Consider the following 23,662-nt stretch of genomic DNA (forward strand, 5'->3'; position numbering starts at 1 on the left):
ATAAAAACTAATCAGCTTTCAGGTTTTTTTTTCTCGAAAGCTTTATTGAACAAGCTGAAGTTAAAAAACTGTTTGGCTATCATAGACAGTTGCACCAGATTTTTCACCCTCCAATTTTAGTAAATCAACCCCTATGTGATTTTGGCTACCTGGGCTTTAGGCCACAATAGGGAGCTGTGGAGCAGCAGTGCTTTCATGTCACAAAATGTGTAACTAAACATAATATGACTTTGAAATGCTCACATGTATTGTATTGTATTGATTCATCTTATATATGAATTTTAATGATAGGACCAATTTAATCCTTTGGACTTTTGTGTAAACCAAAAGACTGTTGTTCATTTAGAAATGAGAAAATCCTCGATCACTGAAAGACATCAGTTTCAAACCGTTATTAATCCTTTACATTGTGTTGATTGTAAACGCCAGCACAGATAGGCACATTCCCTGTCAACCTTTGGCTTCTTTCGTAGGCGGTGTGATCAATTCAGCCAAAGGTCACATGTGTAAATACAAGTCAAGCACAAGTAATTCCATAGGTTTTGTTATTTATATGTAATTAAATGTGGTTTGTGAATGCTCTTTCCTAATCAACACAAATACGTTTGTTCCAGGATGTCCAGCCTGACAGGGATATTGTTATTGATGTTATTTTATTTCTGTGGCAAAAATGTAAGACGGGAGTGCAGAGAATGCATACTGGTGCAGTTGATGGATCCAAATTTACACAAAAGTGTGAAATGAACAGCAAGGTAAGGCTGAATTAATAAGAATACATTGCAGCCCCCCTTTTTTGTCACAAATCAAACCCGGTCTTTTTCTTGTCTCCTGATTGTAAAACAAATTTTTACTAAGACTTTCCACAAAAATGCAGATCTATCCCAGTCTGTGTTGGAGTGAAGGGACCAGTTCCCACATTCTTTAAACTATGTTTTCACTGTCGTTAATTTGCTTCATATTAAGACTTGAGGTGATACTAAGATAATGGCTCCTCTGTGCCAGGATAATGGAGCTGTTGTGCACCACAACAAGACAGGGTGGGGAGATTAAAAGGGGACACTTTCATCTGTTAATTCTGTGGTTGCTAGATACCATGAGCACATTGCGGCTACTTTACAAACAGTGCAGCAAAGGGCTATTGCTCACAACGATTGCTAATGATAGTTCCTCCATGTTTCACTTAACATGGATTGTTTGCTATGAATTGCTGTATTTTGTCTGTTGCACACCTCAGAGGGTTGCCCACAGTACTTGCAGGGTGCTGTAGTGAATTGGTGGACTGCATCACCATAAATGCACAAGAAAATAAGAATCTTCCCCAGCCCACTTTGATATAGTGAAAATATTGTCCTTTATTCACATAAAGCAACAGACTTCACAAGCTGACATTTCAGGACCCCTCAGGATCTTCTTTTGCCTTGAGAAAAGTATCCTGCTCGGTCCTGAAACGTCAGCTTATGATGGCTCTTGCTGTATGTGAATAAAGGATAAGATAATTACTATACAAAGATGTGTTGGTGATGATTCTTATTTTCTTTATGATCGCTATTAATGGCCTCTTTTTTTTTTGCTGCAGTTTTCATAAATCAGCTCCAAATGTTCTTTTGGAAAACCACATCTTTCAAATTGTTGTGTTAGCATTCTCCTTATAAGACAGGTTCTGCCTTCTGGCAGCATGAACAAAAAAGCATGAGAATATGTTATCCTGAAAGTGAATGACATTCAAACAGATGGTCACTGACTTACTGAGAAGAGTATCCTGCATTGTGTTAAAAATGAAACACCTACTGAGTGTTTAATTTCCTTTCAGAATTTAAAATCAGGTGGCAGACAGCTAAGTGCTATACAGCACTTAGCTATACATATATAAATACAAATTACAAAATATATACTGTGTGTTTACTGCTTTACCTGGTAAAGAATTTGTAATTTTGTTCCATCAGTCTTGTCATTCATATATCACTGCCACACTACACAGCTGGGAAGAACACTGTAGTACCTGGTTCAGCCTTACTGCTTTCTGGATCTTTCCATGCCAATTGAACAGAATTTATAATGCTGATATATTGTCCAATGAAAAAGCTAAAAGCAGAGGGGTGAATTACAGGTATGATGCTTCCATGGGTGTGCAGCATGGGAAATAAGCATAAGTCACAAGGCTAGCTTACAGAATTATTGATTAGTGGGAAAATGTGTAAATATGTTTGAATGTAAGCTTTGTTTCCTAATTGTTCATCAAGGGACACTGGATCAGTAGAATCAGGAGTATTGTTATAGTTATACTTCTTTCTTTAGGAGGAAGTGGACACTAGCAAAAAAAAAAGGGTTGCTGGCCAGCCAAGTATAACTCCTTCCACTCCTATGATACTTATGTTTTTGCTAGTGTCCTAGGAGGTTGTACCTCAGACCTGGTGGCTCCCCAACTCAGCCCTAGAATCAGGTAAATCCTTTTCTTCCACTATCCTGGAAGATCTTCATAATAGATGCCAGCCTGCCAGGCTGGGGAAGCATCCTGGACACCCACAGAAACACATCTTCCTTTCAACATACATTTTCTAAGCCATTTGTCTATCCCTTAAATCCCAGATTCCTCAATCGGATATCTCATCTTGATTCAGTCAGGCAATGCCACAGTAGTAGTGTACAACAGTCATCAAGTAGGAACCAGAACTATTGCTGCAGAAAGAAAAGCAGAACGATTATGGGTTGATTTACTAAAGACAAACATACTGTGCACTTGCAAGTGCAGTAGGATTTACTGTCCCTGAAGCTTAGTAAATGTGATGGAGCTCTGCCGATTTCCATTATTCGATCATGTGCAAGCTTAAAATGCTGTTTTTTTATTTTCCTTGCACCTGGTTAGGTATTCTTTATAAAGCAAGGCTTCACCACCTTAACGAAGCTCTGGGGACAATGAGTGCAACTGCACTTGCAAAATACACAGTCTTCTTGCCTTTTAGTAAATCCTCTAAAACCCTGTGTCTTGGGCAGAAACATTGCGATTCAGCCTTGTCCACTGTCCACATTCCAGGCGTGGACAATAGACTAGCGAATTACCTTAGTCGTCAGTGCCTGGACTCGCAAGAATGGTCTGTTCATCCACAGGTGTTTCAGGACCTCTGCCTTCGGTGGGGAATGTTGGATGTAGACCCCTTGGCCACCAGACTACACAACAAACTGGACAGGTTTGTCTCCAAGTACAGTGATCCTCTAGTGGAAGCAGTGGATGCAGTGCTGGCTCTGTGAGATCAGTAAAACTTGATCTGTTTCTTCCTTTTCTAAGCTTCCTCATCTGCTCTTCACAAGGATAAGGCTGTGTTGAGACCCTGAGTCCCCTTTTGTCCTAAGGTGACCTTTGCTTTCCACCTTGTTCTACTATCTCTCTGTCCTGCTCTAGTTCATCCTAAGGAGATATCCCTCCATCACTCAGATATGGCTGGAGATGTTTGTGTCTACCTCTCAGCTACTTCAGACAGTCTGACTTCCTTTTTTCATTCCTGAAAGCCCCTGCTTCTTGTTTCGCCATTTCTTGGTGGCTAAGATATGTCATTTTTCAAGCCTATAGACTTAGGAATAAGGTTCACGCTCTTCCAATCAAACAGACATCAGACCTCTGTAGGTGCAAGCTAGGATGTAAGGTTCTTCAGGCAGCTCTTTAAGCTGTAGGCAACCCTTGGTGTATCTTATGGTTTTTTTTTTTTAACTATTGTGTTGCTGTGTTGCTGTGCTGCTTTGGGACATCCCATTGCTCCTCATTTTACTGATCCTGTGCCCCATGATGAACAGTTAGGAAAAAATGACTTTTGTACTCATCATGAAATCCTTTTCTTGATGTTCATACATGGACACAGATCCTACACCTCAATGTTTATGATCTTCTCCTAATACAGCTTTCCAAAAAACTGAAGCTTCATGGGAGGGGTTATACTTAGTTGGCTAAAGGCCATTTTTGGTTTGCCAGTGTCAAATTTCTCCTAAAGGTTGAAGTTTAGCCCAATATTTCCAGTTCTACCGATCCTGTGTCCCTTGATGAACACCAAGAAAAAGATTTAACAGTGAGTACAAAAATCCTGTTATTATACAGTTTGCCTGAATTCTGCCTAAACATGGCCAATATCCTTAATATGCTGGTGACATTACTTATTAGTATACCAGCAACTGTGGCAGTGTACAAACCTAATTTCATAACAAAATACAATCTTTTTCTTGACAAACATGAAAGTGCTGAGAAAAGGAGTTTAGTTTGTGGCATTTCATATCTCCATGTTTGCTACTTACAAAATGGGTTTGCTGTTGATGTACTGTATCCTTGTTTTTGCCTGGACAGTAAGCACTTTACTTATGAGGCCATGGTCTTAATCTTGGAAGGGGCAGAGAGGGCTTAAGGTTATGAAGTTGGATGCTGTGAACTTGGATTTGTAGAAATCAAAACATACGCATGTAGAGAAAATAATAGTGGTAATAATAAACAGCAGCTGCACCATTCCTCTGTTCAAGCCACATACGCTGCTCTGATGTTGACCTTATTACTGCACATATACACATATATTATTATTTGACAAAATGTTAATATATGAAGTATGTGCTTTTTCCCGTCTAGTGGATCTATATCCTTTGTCTTATTTATGAAGTGATGCAACATTCCAGCATTATGGATACAGATGCTGTTATACTGGGTGAAGCTGCATTACGATTGGCAGGAATTGCTGAATCCTTGGCCGATACCTCTAGGAAATCTGGAAGAAAGTCAGGTAAATGATCAAGTTAATCTTTTCTGGTGAAACAGCGAATAGTAGATGCTGCAAAGAATCTACATAAAGCAAAATGTTCTACATAGTTATTTGGGTAAATTAAAACTGCATTTATGTTGCATCCTATTATATACATTACTATCAAGTGGTAAGTTTCTTTTCTGTGCAAGCAGGATATGTGCTTTCCCATTGACTTATAACCAGTTTGGCAGATGTGTGCTGGTAATCATATTAACTTGTAAATACAAACAGTCAAATTTGAAAATCAAATATGTTTTTACAGGTTTGTTTTGCCCCCCCAAAAATCTTTTTTGTTCTTACAGTGGATTTAAACTGTTACTGTATGACAACTTGGTATTATACACAATTGCATTGAACTTCTGGCAGGATCAACAGGTATTTTTTTCACTTATAGAAGAGACATAACAAAACTATTTTAACAGAGAAAACAGAAAAAAAAAACTTGTCAGGGTTTACATATACAGTACTTTACAGCTGACCCTATTGGCAGCAATAGACAGTAGTTTAAATGACCATTGGGGCTTATATATTTTAATTCTAAAATATATTGTAATATCCATATATAGTATTTACAGTCACATTGGCTGCACATGCACTGTAGATGCTTATCTGTACAAATCTTCATTTTTAAAACTGGGAACCAGTTGAGTGGCTTAAATCATAATGCGTCTCAAGTGCCTACCCAGCAGGCATTTCCCAGTAATATTCATCAGTTCTCACAATTTAATTAGTTAGACGGATATCCTGAATTCAAATAAACCATTCACGCCTTGTTCAATTCTATTGTAATACTTAGGGAAATATTAATTGATTTTTAGAGTTTCTGCAATAAGGATAAAAAACATGGCAGAATGAAAAGATTCTCAGTATTTTTCTATTTTCCGACTTGTAGAGAAATGACAATGTCACTCTGCATTTTCTTTTTCTTCCAAGAAAAATGACATTCTCAGCTACAAAACATTTGAAATCTGCGTAAAGAATATGATGACTTAGATGCCAAAGTGAACTCATTACGTATAGCCTTCAACGTTAATGTGAAGTTGAGAAAGAACATGTGCCAGCCTCCAGTTTTCAACTACCAAAAGCTTACTAATAGCAAAAGAAATGTCAAATAGGATTTCAAAATCCTGCAAAGGACATTTTCTTCTTTTTTGTAGGTTTTTGCTTTTTGTGCATCATGGTTTTAAAGAAATGTAAATGCAATTGTTTTTCTTTATTTAAATAATGACAAATGGAGAAATACACTGGTTAATCTACAATGACACATAAAACAGGTCCACCACCCTCAGATGTTTATTGTCTTTTATTTGCCAGTCAGTTATATACTTAGGCTATCTTTGAAAAGTTACAGTTATGCACAAGTAATCAAGTTTATTTTAAGTTTTTTAAATGTATCTTAAAGTACACTTGTAGCCTTGTCCTGAATGTGTAATTTAAAATGTATCTAAACCCCAAAACAAAAAAAAAGATATATTTTTGTTCATGGGTTTAGATATACTTTAAGGGGTGAATGAAATATTGCATTGCAATTTGCCCATTGAGAGTACATGTACATTCATTCTGTGTGAATTGGGCAGGCAAATAAATGTGAGCATATGTGGCTGCTAGATGGTGCTCGGCATCATAGGAAATTCCTGTGATACTTAGTGCCATCTATTGACCAAATGCAGTTTTCCATTTTAAATCATTGAAAAACATTTCATCAGCACAGATGATAGCTTAATAACAGGAGTTTTATGCCCCATTTGTACAGATGACTGTATATGCACTTTCACTGGGTAAACTGCTATGCAAATTTTGTATAAATTCATGCCTAAGTCTTATTCAGAGAAATAGCACCTATGAAAAATGTATTCAAATGATCAAACAACCACAACAAGCTTCTTTCTGTGAAAGTTTAAGACCACAGAAATGTTCATAATGCCATTAAAAGCAATCCTAAAAAAAAGCATAAAACAGAACTTTCAGTTTGCACCACTCACTACCTTAAGCTAACAAAAGGGATAAGGAATACTTGGTAACTTGACTGTGCTTACATTATTATGTTAATTCCCATGATGCTGCATTACTAATGCTTTATTAGTACATTATTGATTAGTGTACTGTAATAGCTTTTGAATTTCTTTACAAGGTCTTTCATTTACTGTCTATTATGAGGATTGGCTACCTAATATAAGATTTCCTAAAGCAAGGTTGCAACTAATTAAATATCTCTTAGCTCTCTTCAATCTGTACCGTAGATGCACATAAATTGTGAAGTTGAATAATAATGTTCATTTAATATGGCCTGGAGACAACCACTCTAGTTATAATCATTGTCAGATATGTTGGTAAATATGTTAACATAGCAGACGACTGCCATAAGGCAACTACTGACTTCCTCATTAAATAAAGGCATGCACATGTTTTCCGAGACCCCTAGACCTACTAATTCAGATACGTGCAAGACAATTATCACCACTATCATCCCCATTTCCCACTCATTCCCTATTTTAGCACTGTTTGAGAATGGAGAACTAATTTTAGATCCATTCCATACTCCTTTACATCTTACATTCATGAATTCTTTCTCTGACACCCCTAATCATAAGAAAAACAAAAATACCACTTGCCTGCTACTGGGAATCTTAAGGACTATATTATGCAAAATGGATTGCCATTTTACATCTATGTAGGTGCCTTACATTTCCAAAGAGTGCTGACTTGATCTGAAATGTCATACTGTCTGTTATTCATTGGCAAACTACTGTTTAAAAGGAATTTGGTTTTGTATATAGATGTATGGTTTTTTTGTATGTTTTTTTTTTTTTTTCTTATTGACCATGACTGAATTTTTTCTCTATGCTTCTTTTTTTTTTAGTAAAGTATAAAATATGGCATATTTTTTACAAATTAAAATAAAATAAACCCCAAACCATCATAACTTCCTTTTTAATATGATAACATCCTCAACCTAATTCGGTTGTCCATTAAAAAAATGTTCAATCGGCACAATTATCCTTGATATGAGATACAAGGTCTTGATGAATAGGTAAATATTCTATGCTAGAAGAACCTCTTTCCTCCTCCCTGCTTCCTATATTTGTCTTAGAGGAGTGATTCCCAAACCTTTTTAACTGTGTATGCTTTGATAGGGATAGGGGTAGGGCTAATATTAACGTGAACCATTCCAAATGGTGGGGGTGTCCAAATTGTACAGTAGGAGTGGGTTCCAGGGGTATAACTATATAAAACCTAAACCTACTGTGCTCTGGGTCAGGAGTACACAAGGTATGGAGTGCAGGGTTAGAATCAAGTAGTAGATATTGTGATCTTGCAGTCACATGTACAGTGTCATTGCTAGGATGCTAGTAAATATTGTAATGTCCAAGTCATTATTAGGTTTCATGCACACAGAGCATTTTTGCAGCCACTTTTAGGAGCATCAGGCATTTTTTTATATATTGCTTCTAAACGGCCCTCTATGTTATCCTATGTGTCCATGTACATATAGACTTTTAGAAACTTTTAGTAGCAGTAGCGTTTACAAGCAGGAAAAAAAAACCAAGAGCCATTGTCATCAGGAGCAGCAACAGCGTTTTAGCAGAAAAAACCCTTGATGCGTGTCTAAACGTGGCTAAACGTGTGCTAACATTAGGCGTGTTGAGCACTTGAGCATTAATTCATTTCAATGGCCAGAATAAATTATTATTCTGGCCAATGAATTGAATTAACACCCAAGCGATTGATGCTTGTAAACGTGCCTAAATGCTTGTAAAATCGTTAGACACTTTGACAAGTGTCTGGCAGTTTTTCTGCCAAAACTGAGCATTTTTAAAATGTTCTGTGTATATGAGGTCGTATGCTGCCATAAGACGGTACTGTGGTGCCCCAAAGAGTAATATTTAACTAACCCAATTGGATGAAAACATTAGATTAGAAACATTACCTATAATTTGAACAAAAAAATTTTTTTGTCAGAATGAACAGATATTTTTTGCACATATTGAACTGTGATAATGCAATGCTTTCAATAGTATACTTGCCAGGCTAAATTATTAGAAGTTCATGGTGAAGGTTTTCATAACCTTAAGGCGGAGCTAGATCCAACAAACAACTTATTGCAGCATACCAGTTGTGGCTACATTAATTTTCCTTTTATTCAAACTAGGAACATTTTCAGCAAGTACAGAAAATAACTGTTTATGTTAACAGAAATGCAGCGTGCTTGTTATTTTCTGTAAGCGTAAAGTAGAACTTCACTCTCTCAATCAACATTGACTATTTTTTTATTTTTTAGGCTGCTAGCATTAGTAAATAGATAGGAAAGTATATTGTATTTACTTGTTTTAAACTTTTTTTTTTTACATTTATTTGGTCACTTCCTGGTTTTAATGCCTAGGCAAATGGTGTCATACATCCCAGGAGTCTTCATGAGAGAAGGAGGGGTTTTCTCAGCTAACCACATCCTCCTGCCTGCATGCCTGAGTTAAGGTCAGATGGATTTCAGGAAGTAACTGCTACATGAATCCTCTGCCCTTACTCAAGATGGCCATGACCAGAAATGCTTATTATATCACTTCCGTTTTCAACGCGAAACATGTCATTTTCACACCTGCAAATCGTGCAGTGCTTCCATTTTTTGTCTAACCCCTGTAACTCTTTCAGTGGTATATTTAACAGACCAAAAGGGAGCAGATAAGAGAAGCTCATTGTTGGGGTTTACATAGACTTTAGGTTTGCGCACTGTCAGGGTAAAGGAGGACTGAAAGGGAGGACTTAGACAAACAACATAATATTCATGCAAAAGAAATCAAAATAGAAAATAAACACTCCCCACCTAGTATAAAGTGGAATACGTAATTGCTTTAGACCTCTTAGACTCATACTTTGATGCATCTGCACATGCTACCGAGGATATGCAGGTTGAAAGGCAAAGTACATTGAGTTCACTTTTGTAACTGGATGGTAAGATTGATTTAATTAACAAAAATAGCACATTCATAACACTGACTAGGATTGTGTTTGTGAGCTCTGCTGAACACACTGCCAAAGTGAATTTGAACTAGGGCCCTTTGACCATGGTGGAAATTAGTTTTCTGCCGCAAGGATATTCGTCAGACAACAGGAAAATTAACCCAGAGGGACACTTTGAACTTAGAGCCTGGAGAATCCGATTCTGGAGACCTTGTAAAATAAACCACTTAGCGGTGTAGCTAGAAGCTGAAATATATAATTGACCTGTGAGAAAAAAATGATATTTTATCCATGGTACTACAATTCCTGTAATCTGCGTATTAACCTTCTGATCAAAGGGCGTGCTTGTATTCTTTAACCCTGGACAAATCTGTTTATAGTATTATTCATGTCTTATGTGAATAGTTGGAGGAATAAACAGATAACATTTTTTAAAGTAGCAAGATCATTTTCTAGCTTAAATGCGTGTGCTTAGGTCATAGAATTCATAATCACTGCAGAAAGTGTAAATTGACAATACGAGGAATTAGAGATAAATAGAATATATGTGAATTCACTGAATTTTGCTCTTAGGTTGTGTTTGATGTTTGGTAGCTTATTAAAGTAGAATTTTCAGAGACAAATTAATGTGGTGGAAATCAGCCTCAGTGGGCTAACTGAATTCAGGATAAGAGGCATTGGAAATCATCAAGCACAGCACATGAAGAGCAGAATTAAAGAGGCCATAGAAATTAGGGTGGTCACAAGGAAAGTATAGTCTTCTAAATATTTTTTTTTAGATATACAAGTAAATGAGATTGTATTGATGTACATTGTATAATGTTGTTAATACAGTATGTGCTCAGCTTTTAAAAAATACATTTTTTTCTATGTATAGTTTGTAATTGTACAGTATACCGATTATATATATATTTAGGACAATCTTATTTGCTTATTATATACATATACATTAGCTCTCTCTTCTGCTTTGCAGTGCTGCTTCATGGTTATGATTTAACTGTTGCTTTTTACAATGCAACTCCGATGGACTGAGAGTAATGTACTACTTGTGTGAATGTACCTTATCTTAAAAATTCACCTATTCCAGAAAAAAGCCTATGCAGTCAAGGGACGATAATAGGTATTAAGAAAGGCGCAGCTTTGTAAAATATTAATTCATTATATTGCCATACCTGTTGGTCATTTGGGCCCCTTGGAAGCCTGGCCTAATGACTCAGTGTTAGCACCTACCACAAATTTCCTGTCTAGGATGCGAAAACCATTGGTTTTTCAATCCTGTAATGTTGGGAATGAGTGTCTGTGGTCCTGGGAGGAATGTACCTCATGTCCCATGTTAACCCGTTTATGGCTGTTCCTGTTTGCCAGAGGTCGATCTAATGATCAACCTTTTTTTGACCAGGAATGTTAGAAATCTTTGGTCTGACAGTCCCGCTGTCAGAATACAATGGCAAAATGGAGGAAAATTCCTCCATTTACCTCGCTTGTGTGGATGGGGGAATCTATTCATTTTTTTTTTGTCCAGCCCCTTGAGTGAAGAGAAAAAAAAGAGTAATCTATGGTCAGCCTTAAACTGGGTACACAAATAGTTTTTTTTTTCTTTTGTTTAACTCAATCTGACAGATACTTGCTTCAAGACAAGCCATGTTAATGCAGGGATCTCTCCCACTGAAACATTGGGGTTGCAGCATTGCAAATTCTGGTGCAGCTCTGCATAGAAACTAGCTTTCAGGTTTTTCTGAAGTTAGAAGTTGATTGCCTGCCATGTACACATGCACCAGATATTTGCACTTTCTGGTTTTAGTAAATCAACCCCATTGTATTCTGACAGGGGGACTCCCCACCTGCTAAAATACACTGATCAGCGTATGCAGCCATTGGCTGCGGGTGCTGATTGAATACTGGTCTTCCAGCGTGCCCGTTTAAAAGAAACCAGTTGTTAGATTGACTTCTGTTGAGCAGGCAGCTGTACACACAGCTGTCCTGAAGACAATAAAAAATAAATAATTGCTCTCAATGTTACACAATAATAATAAAAATAATATCAGTGTGTTTTCAAAATAACCAGTTTGCAACATTTAATAAATAAGCTTCTTAGTGTTCTCATTGGTGAAAATATTATAAATGATATTACATTTTGAAGAATATTGAGGGTTTAAAAGATTTACCAGAGTGTGTATATACGCAGCATCATCATATAAATGGCTTTTTCTTACGTACACTAAGTAGAATGGATAAATAAAATACCATGTTGCAGTAATATAATTTTATCCTCAGGAATTATTTTTATGCTGTTTATTGTAATCATTTTAATTTGTTTTGTGAAGTCAATATGCTTTATTTGCATTTTTTGTAGTTCAGTCTGATGCATTTTCTAACATAACAAGGATAAACAATGAAACACAATGCTATTAATAATAGTAAGTATAATATTTGTTCCTTGCTATTCAGACAGGTCAAATGAAAAAACGAACATGGACTTGAGTAATCTAAGAAATAGACCTGGTTTTATGAAGGTGAGCAGAGTGTTTTTATCTACCAGTTTACTTAATAAGTCTTGCTCTGTAGACGCAAGCAGATTGTTAGACATGATAGATATTTATAAAGTAGGAAATTGTTTGAATGCTAATGTTACTCTTTTTTTTTTTTTTTCTTGTATTGATAGTTATGTATATGAAGACAGCTGTACATGCTTATTAGACATCTTGTATGTAAGGGTCTATGTATAGAAAGAATTTGCACAGGTTCCTTGAGTCTTCAGTTGAATTTTCTTAATAGGTTTATATCCTAGGACTATCAGCACCATCTAGTGGCAAAATTGCAGTATTTTTTCCTGATATATTTCAGGAAAAATACTGCATTATCACCACTAGATGGCACTGACAATCATAGGAAATAAACTTATTAGATGAATTACAGTGAATAATCGTGGAGCTTGTGTGAATGACTGACATATACACAGAATTTTTTTAAATAAATAGATCCTATAATAAAAACAGAACAATACCCGCTTACATCTCTATAAAGACCTATGAATGTTTCAAACATAGTTCCATTGAAAGTGGCAGCAGCATAGATTTTACTAGACACCATGTAGGTTGAGGTTACAAATAAAGTGGCAGCAGCATAGATTTTACTAGATACCATGTAGGTTGAGGTTACAAATAAAAATAATTTATTGGAATGGTATGTGGCTGGAATAGTCGGGAATAAAACATATTTTACAGGGGACTTGATTTTCTAGCAGCCCTTGGTAGCAATCAATTTCATTTTGTTGTCTGACACAAAGATAGGTGTGCTATCTACTGGCTGCAAATCACTATATGTGAAAATAAGGCACAAAGCACATATAGCATAAAAACACTACTAATATATTTTGGGATGGATTTAAAATTGATAAAAAATTCCATCCATGCACCATTGCACCATGTTATATATTTACATTATCAGATTATTGTTAAAAACACATTGCTGCATATTTTGTAGTCTGTCGTGCAGCTTTCATCATACTGTTTTGAAAGCTTTGGACTATACACTGCTCAAAAAGACACAACAGATCTCAATGGGGAAAAATATCATGCTGGATATCCATACTGATATGGACTGGGTAATGTGTTAGGAACTTAAGGATGCCCCATCGTTTGATGGAAATGAAAATGATCAACCTACAAAGACACCCCGGAAATCAAAGTGAAAAAATTATGCAGCAGGCTAGTCCATTTTGCTGAAATTTCATTGCATCAACTTAAAATGGTACTCAGTAGTTTGTATGGCCCCCACATGCTTGTATGCATGCCTGACAACGTCTGGACATGCTCCTAATGAGACGACGGATGGTGTCCTGGGGTATTTCCTCCCAGATATGGACCAGGGCATCACCGAGCTCCTGGACAGTCTGAGGTGCAATGGGTGGATGGATCAAACCATAATATCCAATAGGTGTTCTATTGGATTTAGGTCAGGCAAGCGTGGAGGTCATTCAATAGTGTCAATCCCTTCATCCTCCAGGAACTGCCTGCATACTCTCACCATGAAGCCGGGCACTGTAGTACACCAGGAGGAACCCAGGACCCACTGCACCAGTGTAGGGTCTGACAATGGGTCCAAGGATTTCATCCCGATACCTAATGGCAGTCAGGGTGCCATTGTCTAGCCAATAGAGGTCTATGCGTCCCTCCATGGATATGCCTCCCCATACCATCACTGACCCACCACCAAACGGTCATGCTGAACGATGTTACAGGCGGAATAACGTTCTCCACGGCTTCTCCAGACCCTTTCACGTCTGTCACATGTGATCAGGGTGAACCTGCTCTTATCTCTGAAAAGCACAGGGCACCAGTGGTGGACCTGCCAATTCTGGTGTTCAATGGCAAATGCCAATCAAGCTCTATGGTGCTGGGCAGTGAGCACAGGGTCCAATAGAGGATGTCAGGCCCTCAGGCCACCCTTATGAAGTTTGTTTCTGATTGGTCAGAGACATTCATACCAGTGGCCTGCTTGAGGTAATTTTGAAGGGTTCTGGCAGTGCTCATCCTGTTCCTCCTTGTACAAAGGAGCAGTTACCAGTCCTGCTGATGGGTTAAGGACCTTCTACGGTCTTGTCCAGCTCTCCTAGAGTAACTGCCTGTCTCCTGGAATCTCCTCCATGTTGTTGAGACTGTGCTGGGAGACACAGCAAACCTTTTAGCAATGGCGCGTGGGGTGGGGGGGTGAGGTGGAACAAAATGTGAGTGGAATCTCAATGCAGACTGCTGGGACAGTCATTGAGTCAATCACATAAGCAGCAAATTAAATTTTCTGGGGAATTCTGTACAGAATGCCTCTATATTGCTATATGGCATTGAGTTTTACAAAAAATTACAGTGGCTGCAGATTGAAAAGGAAATTAAATTTTTAATAACATTAAATTACATAATCGCTTATGTATCATATGTGTATGCTATAGTATTTTCTGCTTCATTTTTTTCATGAAAGTGGATTTAAGGAAAATACGGCAATGGTGGCGACATCTTTCATCTGTTTCTCCAGTTTCCTTACCAGTAGGCTATCCATTCTGAGATAAGGTTCTATTTTGCTTCTGGGAAGAAACAGTCCTGTTCCTAGCAAAAAGTATCAGGATTCCATTACACACTGGCCCAACTTTTGATTTCACTACATTGGGGCGGCTTAAGGGCTTAAGGGTTTCACTCAACTTTTCTGTAGAAAGTTTGGAATCTTATACCCTTTATTGGCTAAAGAAGTGAAGTACCACTAGTTTGCTTACTCCCCCCAGCCTGTAACTGAGTTGCAGTGTTTTGTAGGGGAAAGGGGGAGCAACTACCAAATTTTATCATTGACCGCTCCCACTTCCGCAATCCTAGCCTAGGTGAGGATGCTGCTGCTTGCCCGCCCCCTCCCCCTGCAGCCTCCTGGGACATCTCACATGTCCCAGGAGGTTGCAGAACTGTTCACAGAGCATCGTGCAAGCCTGAACTTGTGCAGTGGGAAGCCGGCTGTGTTTTCTCAGGAAGCTACAGCCAACTTTGATATCCAATATGGCAGCACCGGGGACCCGCAGCCGGGAAGTAAGAAGTAAGAGCTGCGGGAAGATAGTGCTGGACTCCAGGCACTGGTAAGTACCTGATTTTTAAAAGTCAGCAGCTACAGTGAAACAACTGAAGTTCAACAACCGAATACTAGCACATTATGACAGACTTATCTGGAAACGAAACCCTTCAGCACAGTGCTATCATGGCTTCCAGGTGCATCATCTTCCTTCTGGGTTTGCAGACTCTGGCTGTATGAATGCCCGGGACCACGATGACGTCACTCCCCTATCCCAGCACGGAGCTCTGATGATATGGCACAGGTATGCCATCCCTTCAGAGTGCCAGTAAGATGACAGGCTGCATATTGTGTGAGTTTCTCCTAAACAGTGCAGTGCATTTGAACCTACAGGTAAGCCTTATTATAGGCTTACCTGTAGGTACAAGTTAAAAAGTGGACTTTGTGACAAATATGGTGCCCTACCCCTGCAGTTCTCACCAACTCGTGACAAAGGACCAGCCAATCTCACACCGCGCTGTCACTTACGTAGCAATGCCCCTCTCAGCTGCACCCTGCTCAAAGGGACCACATCCTAGATGCCAGCAGCCTGAGAGTGATTGTTACTGGGTTAAGTTAATTAGGAAATTAACTTTTTAACCCTTTCACCACCAGGTCCGCACATGTACGGACCTGACAGAGGAGGGTTTTGTACATAATCTGGTGACTGCAGTCACTGGGATTGTGTCTAAAACTGACAGACATACTCCTGTTACGCTGCCAGCCGATTGCTTCCACAACCCCCAGTACCGGTGATGCCCCCCCCCCATGCTCCCTCCATGTATCCAAGCTCCACTTGCCCGGGAGCACCATGGTGGGTGCTGGGCAAGTGGAGCTGAGAGAGGAGAGTGGACAAACGTCCGCTCTCCTCCTCTTCTTTCTGTGACCCAGAAGGCAACATGTATGACGTGTATGGTGACAGCTGTCACTTTCCCTGGCTAGAATAGCTGGGGAGAGATGTATTGCAATGCAATCTGCATTGAAATACATCAAGTGGAGACCAGAGTAGACATGCAGGGTCTTTTAGACTAATTATTTTACACTCAAGAACAATACCCCCCCCCAAAAAAAAACATTTTGAGGCTATACGCACATACGAACCTAAACGCACGTTTCAGGGTGCCTAGACATAAATACATTGATTGCGGTACACATGTTACATATCACCATACATGCTGGAATGACAGAAATAATTCTAACACAAGACCTTCCCTGTAACACTAAACTGATGACCTATAGGGGCTTTTGAAGCGTTGCCTATAGCAAATTTATGGTACTGAAGTTTGTATCGCCATTTCATAGGCGCACACAAATGTAAGGTTTTTCATGTAGGGTATCTACTTGGCAAAACCTCATCTTTTATATTTTACCAAAAAGTGGGGCAACTTATTGTCTTGTTTGCCCTAAAATTCACTTTAGTGTGTATTTTACTGAAATTGTTTTGCGGTTCCTAGACCTTTGCGGTAATATTGTGTAGTGTAAAAAATTGGAACTACCTTTATTTTAATCTCTAGGCTGTCTGCTTTCAGAAAATATATGTTTTGAAGGTTTTGTGTAATCTTCAGGCCTAAAGTCATTTTTTAATCATGTGTGCAAAAATGGCTCTGGCAGCGAAAGGGTTAAGCTACTATTACTACTACCACTACCTTTTGACTGAGAAGTTGGAAACTCACAATCTTGGCAATAACAACTATGATTTTAGAATAAACATCTGCAACACGCACTGTCACCACAGACAGGTATGATCAGTATGATCAGAGATTTGGAATACAGAAGCACTCTTCAAGAGACAGGGATTCTTTTAGGTTGCATTACAAGCCTTATGAACAGTTTAACACTTTTCAAGATAGGGTTTAATAATGAAAAGGGTCAAAATGGTGCAGATAAAATATTTACAGATACAGAAAAAGAAAGAAACCATAAAGCAACAGAGAATTAAAAAGGAGCTGAAACTGAAGAATACTTGCAAAGTCCTTGGTTTTAGCAGAGTCCAGTTGATCAAGCAAAAAAGGGTGCAGTGGCTCTCTCAAGTCCGGTTAGGTGTTCCTTGGTTTATGTTTAAACAAGAGCTATCAAATCTGCTTGCAGTCTCTTTTTTATCTGATATCAAGGGGGTGTTGACAGAGACCATCTGACCAATCATCCATTTTAAGGGGTGGGTACTGGGAGGTCACCACATTTATTATCAAATCCCAAATACAGTTTCTTATAAGTATTCATATTTCTGAATATCTACCATTTACAGTCTGCTAACATGCATATTATTGTCCAGCATGAAATTTGCTTCAAAATGGATATAGCTATGACAGGGCTCGGAGATCTATTTCTCATTGGAGTGGTGTGGAGACCTAATTCTCTCTGTTACCTCCTAGCATAGGAATGTTTGGGTTCAAAATACTACCCAATAACTTATGAAGGTGAATATGACTTTATTCTGGCTGTGCTGTCATAATTTCAGAAGTTATGAAACATGCTGAAGTCTTAGAGTCTCAGCTCATAAGCAGTATATCATAAATGTGTATTGCACAGGCTTCCACTAAGGTATTTTTGGCCCAATGTCTGTCAGTTCCCCAGATTGCTCAAGCTTGCGAGGATGACAGTTTTATTAAGGTTTCTAGACTGGAATGGGGGATTGAACTAAACATGAGAGGGCCGGTATCGGTCTTGGTCTGATAAAAAGGCTCTGGCATCAGTTAACAGCACTATAGGCTTCCTGGGGGGATAAAGAGAAGGGAACCACTGCTGCTATTTACCAACGTGTGCTACAAACTGTTATGGCTGAATCTGAACAACATGGCCTCCTTGCCCTTCCGCGCAGCTTGGAAGTGCTCATTACGCATCACCATTACAGACTTTACTTCCACTTTAAGTTGTTCAAGATGAAAGCTTTTGAAATAACAGATCCCTTTTTCAGACTTTATACAAATGTACAGTATAAATGTGCAATATCTGAAGAAGGTAACTAATTTATTCAGAAAGTTTGCATCTTTTACCAACTTAACCCTTTTGCTGCTGGGTCTGTATGGTGTACGGACCTACAGCACTGCTTCCAGCAGGTCCGTACGGACCTCTATTCCTTCTTTGCTTCAGTGACCATGAACCTATAGCAGAACTGTTCAGCAGACTCCGCTGCTTCCTTCACTTCAGCCTCTCCACCTTCCGCCGCTGCTGTTTTTTTTTTTTTAATTAATTGTTCCCCCACACGCAGACCTGATACCCTGCAGCTACACTCTGCTGCTGTCTTCTCTCCTCTGCCTCTCCCGCCAGCTTGCTGCAGGGGCTTTGAAGCATAATAAAAGCCCCCCCAGCCACTCTGAACCCCCCCCCCCACTCACTGATTCTCTGCTGCTGGGGGGGGTTGGTACACATGATCGCTCCTATATCCATTGGTAACTAAGCATAGTAAACTGTGTTTACCATGTCAGTTTATGAATGAAAAGAAGGCTCTATACAGACTCCTCATTCATTCATGTAATGTGCAGCACAGGCTGCAGACAGAGGAACCGTCTTCATTCCTTTTCTCTGTCTCAAAAAAGAGACACCAGGGGTGTCCCCTGATATCTCGCCACAGCCCCCCCCCCCCAAAAAAAAAGTATAAAATATTTTAAATAAAACTTGTAATACTGTAAATAAATAATAAAAAACCACAGTAAATAGGGATGAACCAATACCCTTTTTTTTTTTCAAAACGGCGAGTACGAGTATCGATACTTTCGGTCAAGTACTTGATACTGAGTAACGATACATTGCAGCGTGATTTGTGTCCATACAAAATGAATGGGTGCGAATCAAACTGCAAAGAATGGCGTGCAATTTGAACAAGAATGCTGTGCGATTCTTGACCCCACCGCTCCTGTGTGAACTCAGGCTTGTCATAGTGATTTCAGGATGGGTTCACATAGGAGCGGTGCAGGTAACCACATGCGATTCAGACAGGAATCACACCGCATTTCTGTTAAAATCACATGCCATTCTTTGCAGTGCGATTTGCGTCCAGTCATTTTGTGTGGACGCAAATTGCCCCACAAAGTATAGGTTTTGGGTATCATTTTCATGAATACGAGTACTCATGAAAGTACTCGGTATTGCCACTGCTACCAATACCGGTATCAGTGCATCCCTAATAGTAAGGCATTGTTCACACAGAGCATACACAGTGTATTCCCCTGCAAGGCTGTGTTTACCCACACAGGGATGCACATGTGTTCTGTACATCCTTGTGCAGGCAGTCCCATTGATGTCATTTAGGATGTAGCAGCTGTAAGAACGCAGCCGTTGCTTCCAATTTGACATTCATGTAGGTCTGGGTGCATGTTCCTGAGCTCATGCTGTCTGTGTTCGAGGTCGTGCACCCAAATCCACACAGATGTCAGATTGAGAACAGTGGCTATGCCCATGCCCATGCCCATGACATGAATGGGACTGCCTGCATGGGTATGCATGGAACACCTGGGCTTCCCCGTGCGGGTAAACATGGCCCTCCAGGGCCATACATTTTAGTACACCACATGTGAAAAAAGGCTTAGAAGCAGTATAGCATGAATTAAAAAAAGTTATGTAGTGTTTGTGTGCACTAATGATTTTAGTGTATTTTTTAGTAAAAAAACGATCTGATGAACATTTATGTAACTACTGCGGGGCTTAAAAAAATCAGTAGCACTTTTTTTTTATTCTACAGGTCATGTGCTTTCAGAAAATGTATGGTTTGGGGTGTCTTTTCAAATTCTGAAAGCTGTAAGTGAAAAATTGTAACCTACAGATTTTAAAACTAAATTGTTTTTATTTAGTTTCACGCACATTCGGTTTTCATCATTTCACAAAAAGGAGCTATTTAAAATTTACAAATGTTTGCTATTTATTAACTCAATACAATTTTAGCTTTTATCATTATCAGGAATTTAGCACGAGATTTGTAAATTTTGCCTTGATTGTATCCACTAATAATGACTTTAGTATATTTTAAGTGAAAATAGCAATTTGATGCACATGTGCACAACTACTGTGGGGCCTAGATATCAGCCCAGATATCAGACCACCAGGAGTTCCTATACAAGAAGGATCCAGTAGAGATCCGTCAGCCTTTGTGGCCCCTAGGTATCGTTGAGTGGAGGTGAGAGGCCACTGCAGCCATTTTTAGGAGCACCTATTGGTGGGTTATGGTTGTTCTTGCATGATCCAGAAGACTGAAGCACTTCAGCTGTGTTCACATGTTTGTTTACATTTTTTGGACTTTGTTATATTTGTGCTAATTTATTTGCATATGATGAGTACCTATCCTTCTACAGGGATCCATGCATTTATAGGTTGAGTCCCAGCTGTGGGGACAAAGGGTCACATGTATATTGATCCCCCAATGGGATTGGGTTCAATATATGCCAGTCACTTTTTAGGTCTGTTGTAACCTTATTTGTTTTGGAGCACACAGTGTCACCTAGTTTTCATATATGTTATTTGCATTGTTTATCTACTTGGTATTGAGCGCTACACCATTCTTTTATTATATTTCATTCGACCTACAGGTATAGGACTAGGTGTTTAGCTGCTGTTAAATTCCTATATGTTTACATCTTAGCGCGGGGGGACCTTTTTTGTTATATATTTACCTGTGGTTGTTCATTGAGTCTTGCCTGTACGGGATGTACGGCAAGCAAATAAACTGACAGGTCTGCAGGAGACCTGCATAGCATCAGCAATCTGCAGACTGCTGGTGCAATGCTTTACAGGCTCCTACTACAAAAAATAATAAATACACATTTTTTTACCTGCAAAAAAGTGTGCATTTATTACTTTTTGTAGAAAGGTGAACTTTCCCACTTACAAAGGTATCATCACTGTGAAGTTTTTGAGGTGTTTTTGTGTTAAAAAAAAGTGCCTCAAAAGTTCAAGAAAAAGGCTTCCCTATGTTTGTGAATGTATATCTTTGTATGTTTTCACACTGAGGCATTGCGCTTGTGGTGCGGTGTAAGGCAACTTTCACACTGATCCACCGCAAAAATACACAGGTGTTTTTATCACACTTTTACCGCGCTTTCTGGATGTTTTTTAAAGGACACGTGAGTTAAAAACTGCACCAAAACCGGTTCTCAGCAACGTTTTTGAGGCATTTTTAAGGCGCTTTTCAGGCGTTTTCCATTGATTTCAATGGGAAGAGGCGTTTTTGTTTTTTTTTTAACTCCCCAAATATGCCCCAAAGATGCTGCAAGCCGGAGGTTTTACACCGCACCACAAGCACAACACCACAGTGTTTTATCGCAAAAACTCTTCAGTGTGAAAACAGCCTTAAAACTCCTGCTTGCAGCATCTTTGGCTCTGAGGAAGAGGTTGTGTCCTCGAAACGCGTTAGCAAGTTGGTCATCCAGGGTTCCATCGTATGGACTCAGATGTTGTTTGGATCATACACCTTGTTCAGTTTGACATGCCTGTGTTATTATGTCCATTGTGAGTATGATACCTATTTTTGTTTCTTTAATAAATTATTTTAAACAATAATGACCTAGGTCGGTGCACCCTTTTTCTGTTTCTCCATTTGCAGCATCTTTGGGGCATGTTTGGTGAGTTAAAAAAATGCCCCAAAAATACCTCTTCCCATTGAAGTTAATGTAAAACACCTGAAAACGCCTGAAAAGTGCCTCAAAAACACCTGAAAAGCGCCTCAAAAACACCTCTGAGAAGCATTTTTGATGCAGTTTTTAAGTCACGTGTCTTTTAAAAATGCTCTGAAAGCTCAGCAAAAGCACAGTAAAAACGCCAATGCTGTGTTTTTGCAGCGGATCAGTGTGAAAGTAGTCTAACACTACGAATTGTATGCATTAACTGATGGCTAACATGGTACAATACTCTACTACTCCACTTGTTTTGAAACATTCTCTCAAATTGCACATTACCGGTAAAACCCATCTTATTGATACAAATACAATTCAGAAGGCCTGCCACTGAAAATTCTATTTGAAGATTTACTTTGTCATTTGTGCAAACAGGCAAATGAATCTTTGGCATCAGACCTGGAGGGCTGCAAAAAAAGAATTAATTGATCCCATGTCACAGGGAAATAAAAGCTCCAGGATTGTCTATCTCGTATTGATAAAGTAGCATTGTAAAATAAATGTAGAAAACATCTCTTAAAAGCAATTATCATCCAAATATGTTTTACTTTTGCTTTAGAAAACCCCAGTTACACAGCTGGTCTTTGCATATGAAACCTTAGACAAAGCAATCAAAGAGTTGTCAATTTCACGTTCAAAAGGCTCTGTAACAAGTGGAGAAGTGGTGGACCACTACATCACGAGGGTGAGTCTACAGAATTTTTGTTAATGATTTTGTTCATTGTAAAGTGAAACATAGCGTTGGAAACACAGGAGTAAAAACTGCCTTAGATGATTTGCAGCTGTTGCCTATAGAATGCAAGCCGATTGCAGATGCATCTTTTACTTGGTACTCATGACGACAATATCAGCCAAATGATTTTTTTTTTGTGCATTACATGCATCACATAAATGTGTGGTGGCAAAGTGGCCTCCCTGCACTGGATCTCGTACCTAGTACGAGCTCCCTGTGCCCACCGGCCTGGCTGTGCTGTGATTCATTACAGCACTTTCCGATCACTGGGTCCCGGCCAGGGATTGACTGCAGGAACCCAGTGATCGCCTCAGTCTTTCACCAAATACAGCTCTGTGATTGTAAACAGTTTTTTTGCCAAAATTTATGAAGAGATTTTATTTTTTTAATTCAAAATGTTTTATAACAGAAAGTAAAAAACATTTTTTTTTTAACTTGTCAGTATTTTTTGTTTTTATCACAAAAAAATCATTGGTGATCAAATACCACCAGCTCTATTTGTGTGAAAAAAATATATACATTTTGTTTGGGTACAGCATTGCATGACTGCGCAATTGCCAGTTAAAGTAGAGCCGCATAGCAAAAAATGGTCTGGTCAGAAAGGGGGTAAATCCTTCTGGAGGGCAAGTGACTAGTCTCAAATAGTAATTATTAAGTTATGCAAATTCTCGTAAGACAGAATTCAACTTTGGAAGGGATGTGATGTAATGTAATGTACGTAATGTATACTTTCATTGCTGGGTCTTGGTTGCTCCATTTCTTTCGTACACATACTGTGCTAATTACACTCAAATCATTCGTTCTGTTATCATAGAAGAAAAATTTCCATGCTTGTCCCTTTGGATATTTTTACATGATCAGCTTTCGAAAGCTGTGTACTAACGAACAGATTACCAATCGTTCCGAATGTGTTTTTTTTGTCTGATATTCTCATTGTGTGTACTAGGCACAAGTCAGTGCAGATTACAGTATTACATTGTAAAACAATCATGCAATTGGTGATATGGAAACATCAC

General features: G+C 38.8%; 1 protein-coding gene across 1 annotated transcript in view; it reads left to right on the forward strand.

Moving 5' to 3' along the window:
- CFAP54 (cilia and flagella associated protein 54) overlaps window positions 1-23,662 on the forward strand; it is a 527,562-nt gene that overhangs the window by 126,234 nt on the left and 377,666 nt on the right. Inside the window, exons 14-17 of the mRNA XM_089651915.1 lie at window positions 615-752; window positions 4,601-4,751; window positions 12,177-12,241; window positions 22,473-22,598. Coding sequence (XP_089508041.1) covers window positions 615-752; window positions 4,601-4,751; window positions 12,177-12,241; window positions 22,473-22,598 — 480 coding nt within the window. The remainder of the gene's footprint in view (window positions 1-614; window positions 753-4,600; window positions 4,752-12,176; window positions 12,242-22,472; window positions 22,599-23,662) is intronic.

The sequence above is a fragment of the Staurois parvus genome, unplaced genomic scaffold, assembly GCF_062004578.1.
Source record: "Staurois parvus isolate SC_StPar_1 unplaced genomic scaffold, SC_StPar_1.0 ptg000025l, whole genome shotgun sequence".
Taxonomy (NCBI): Eukaryota; Metazoa; Chordata; class Amphibia; order Anura; family Ranidae; genus Staurois; species Staurois parvus.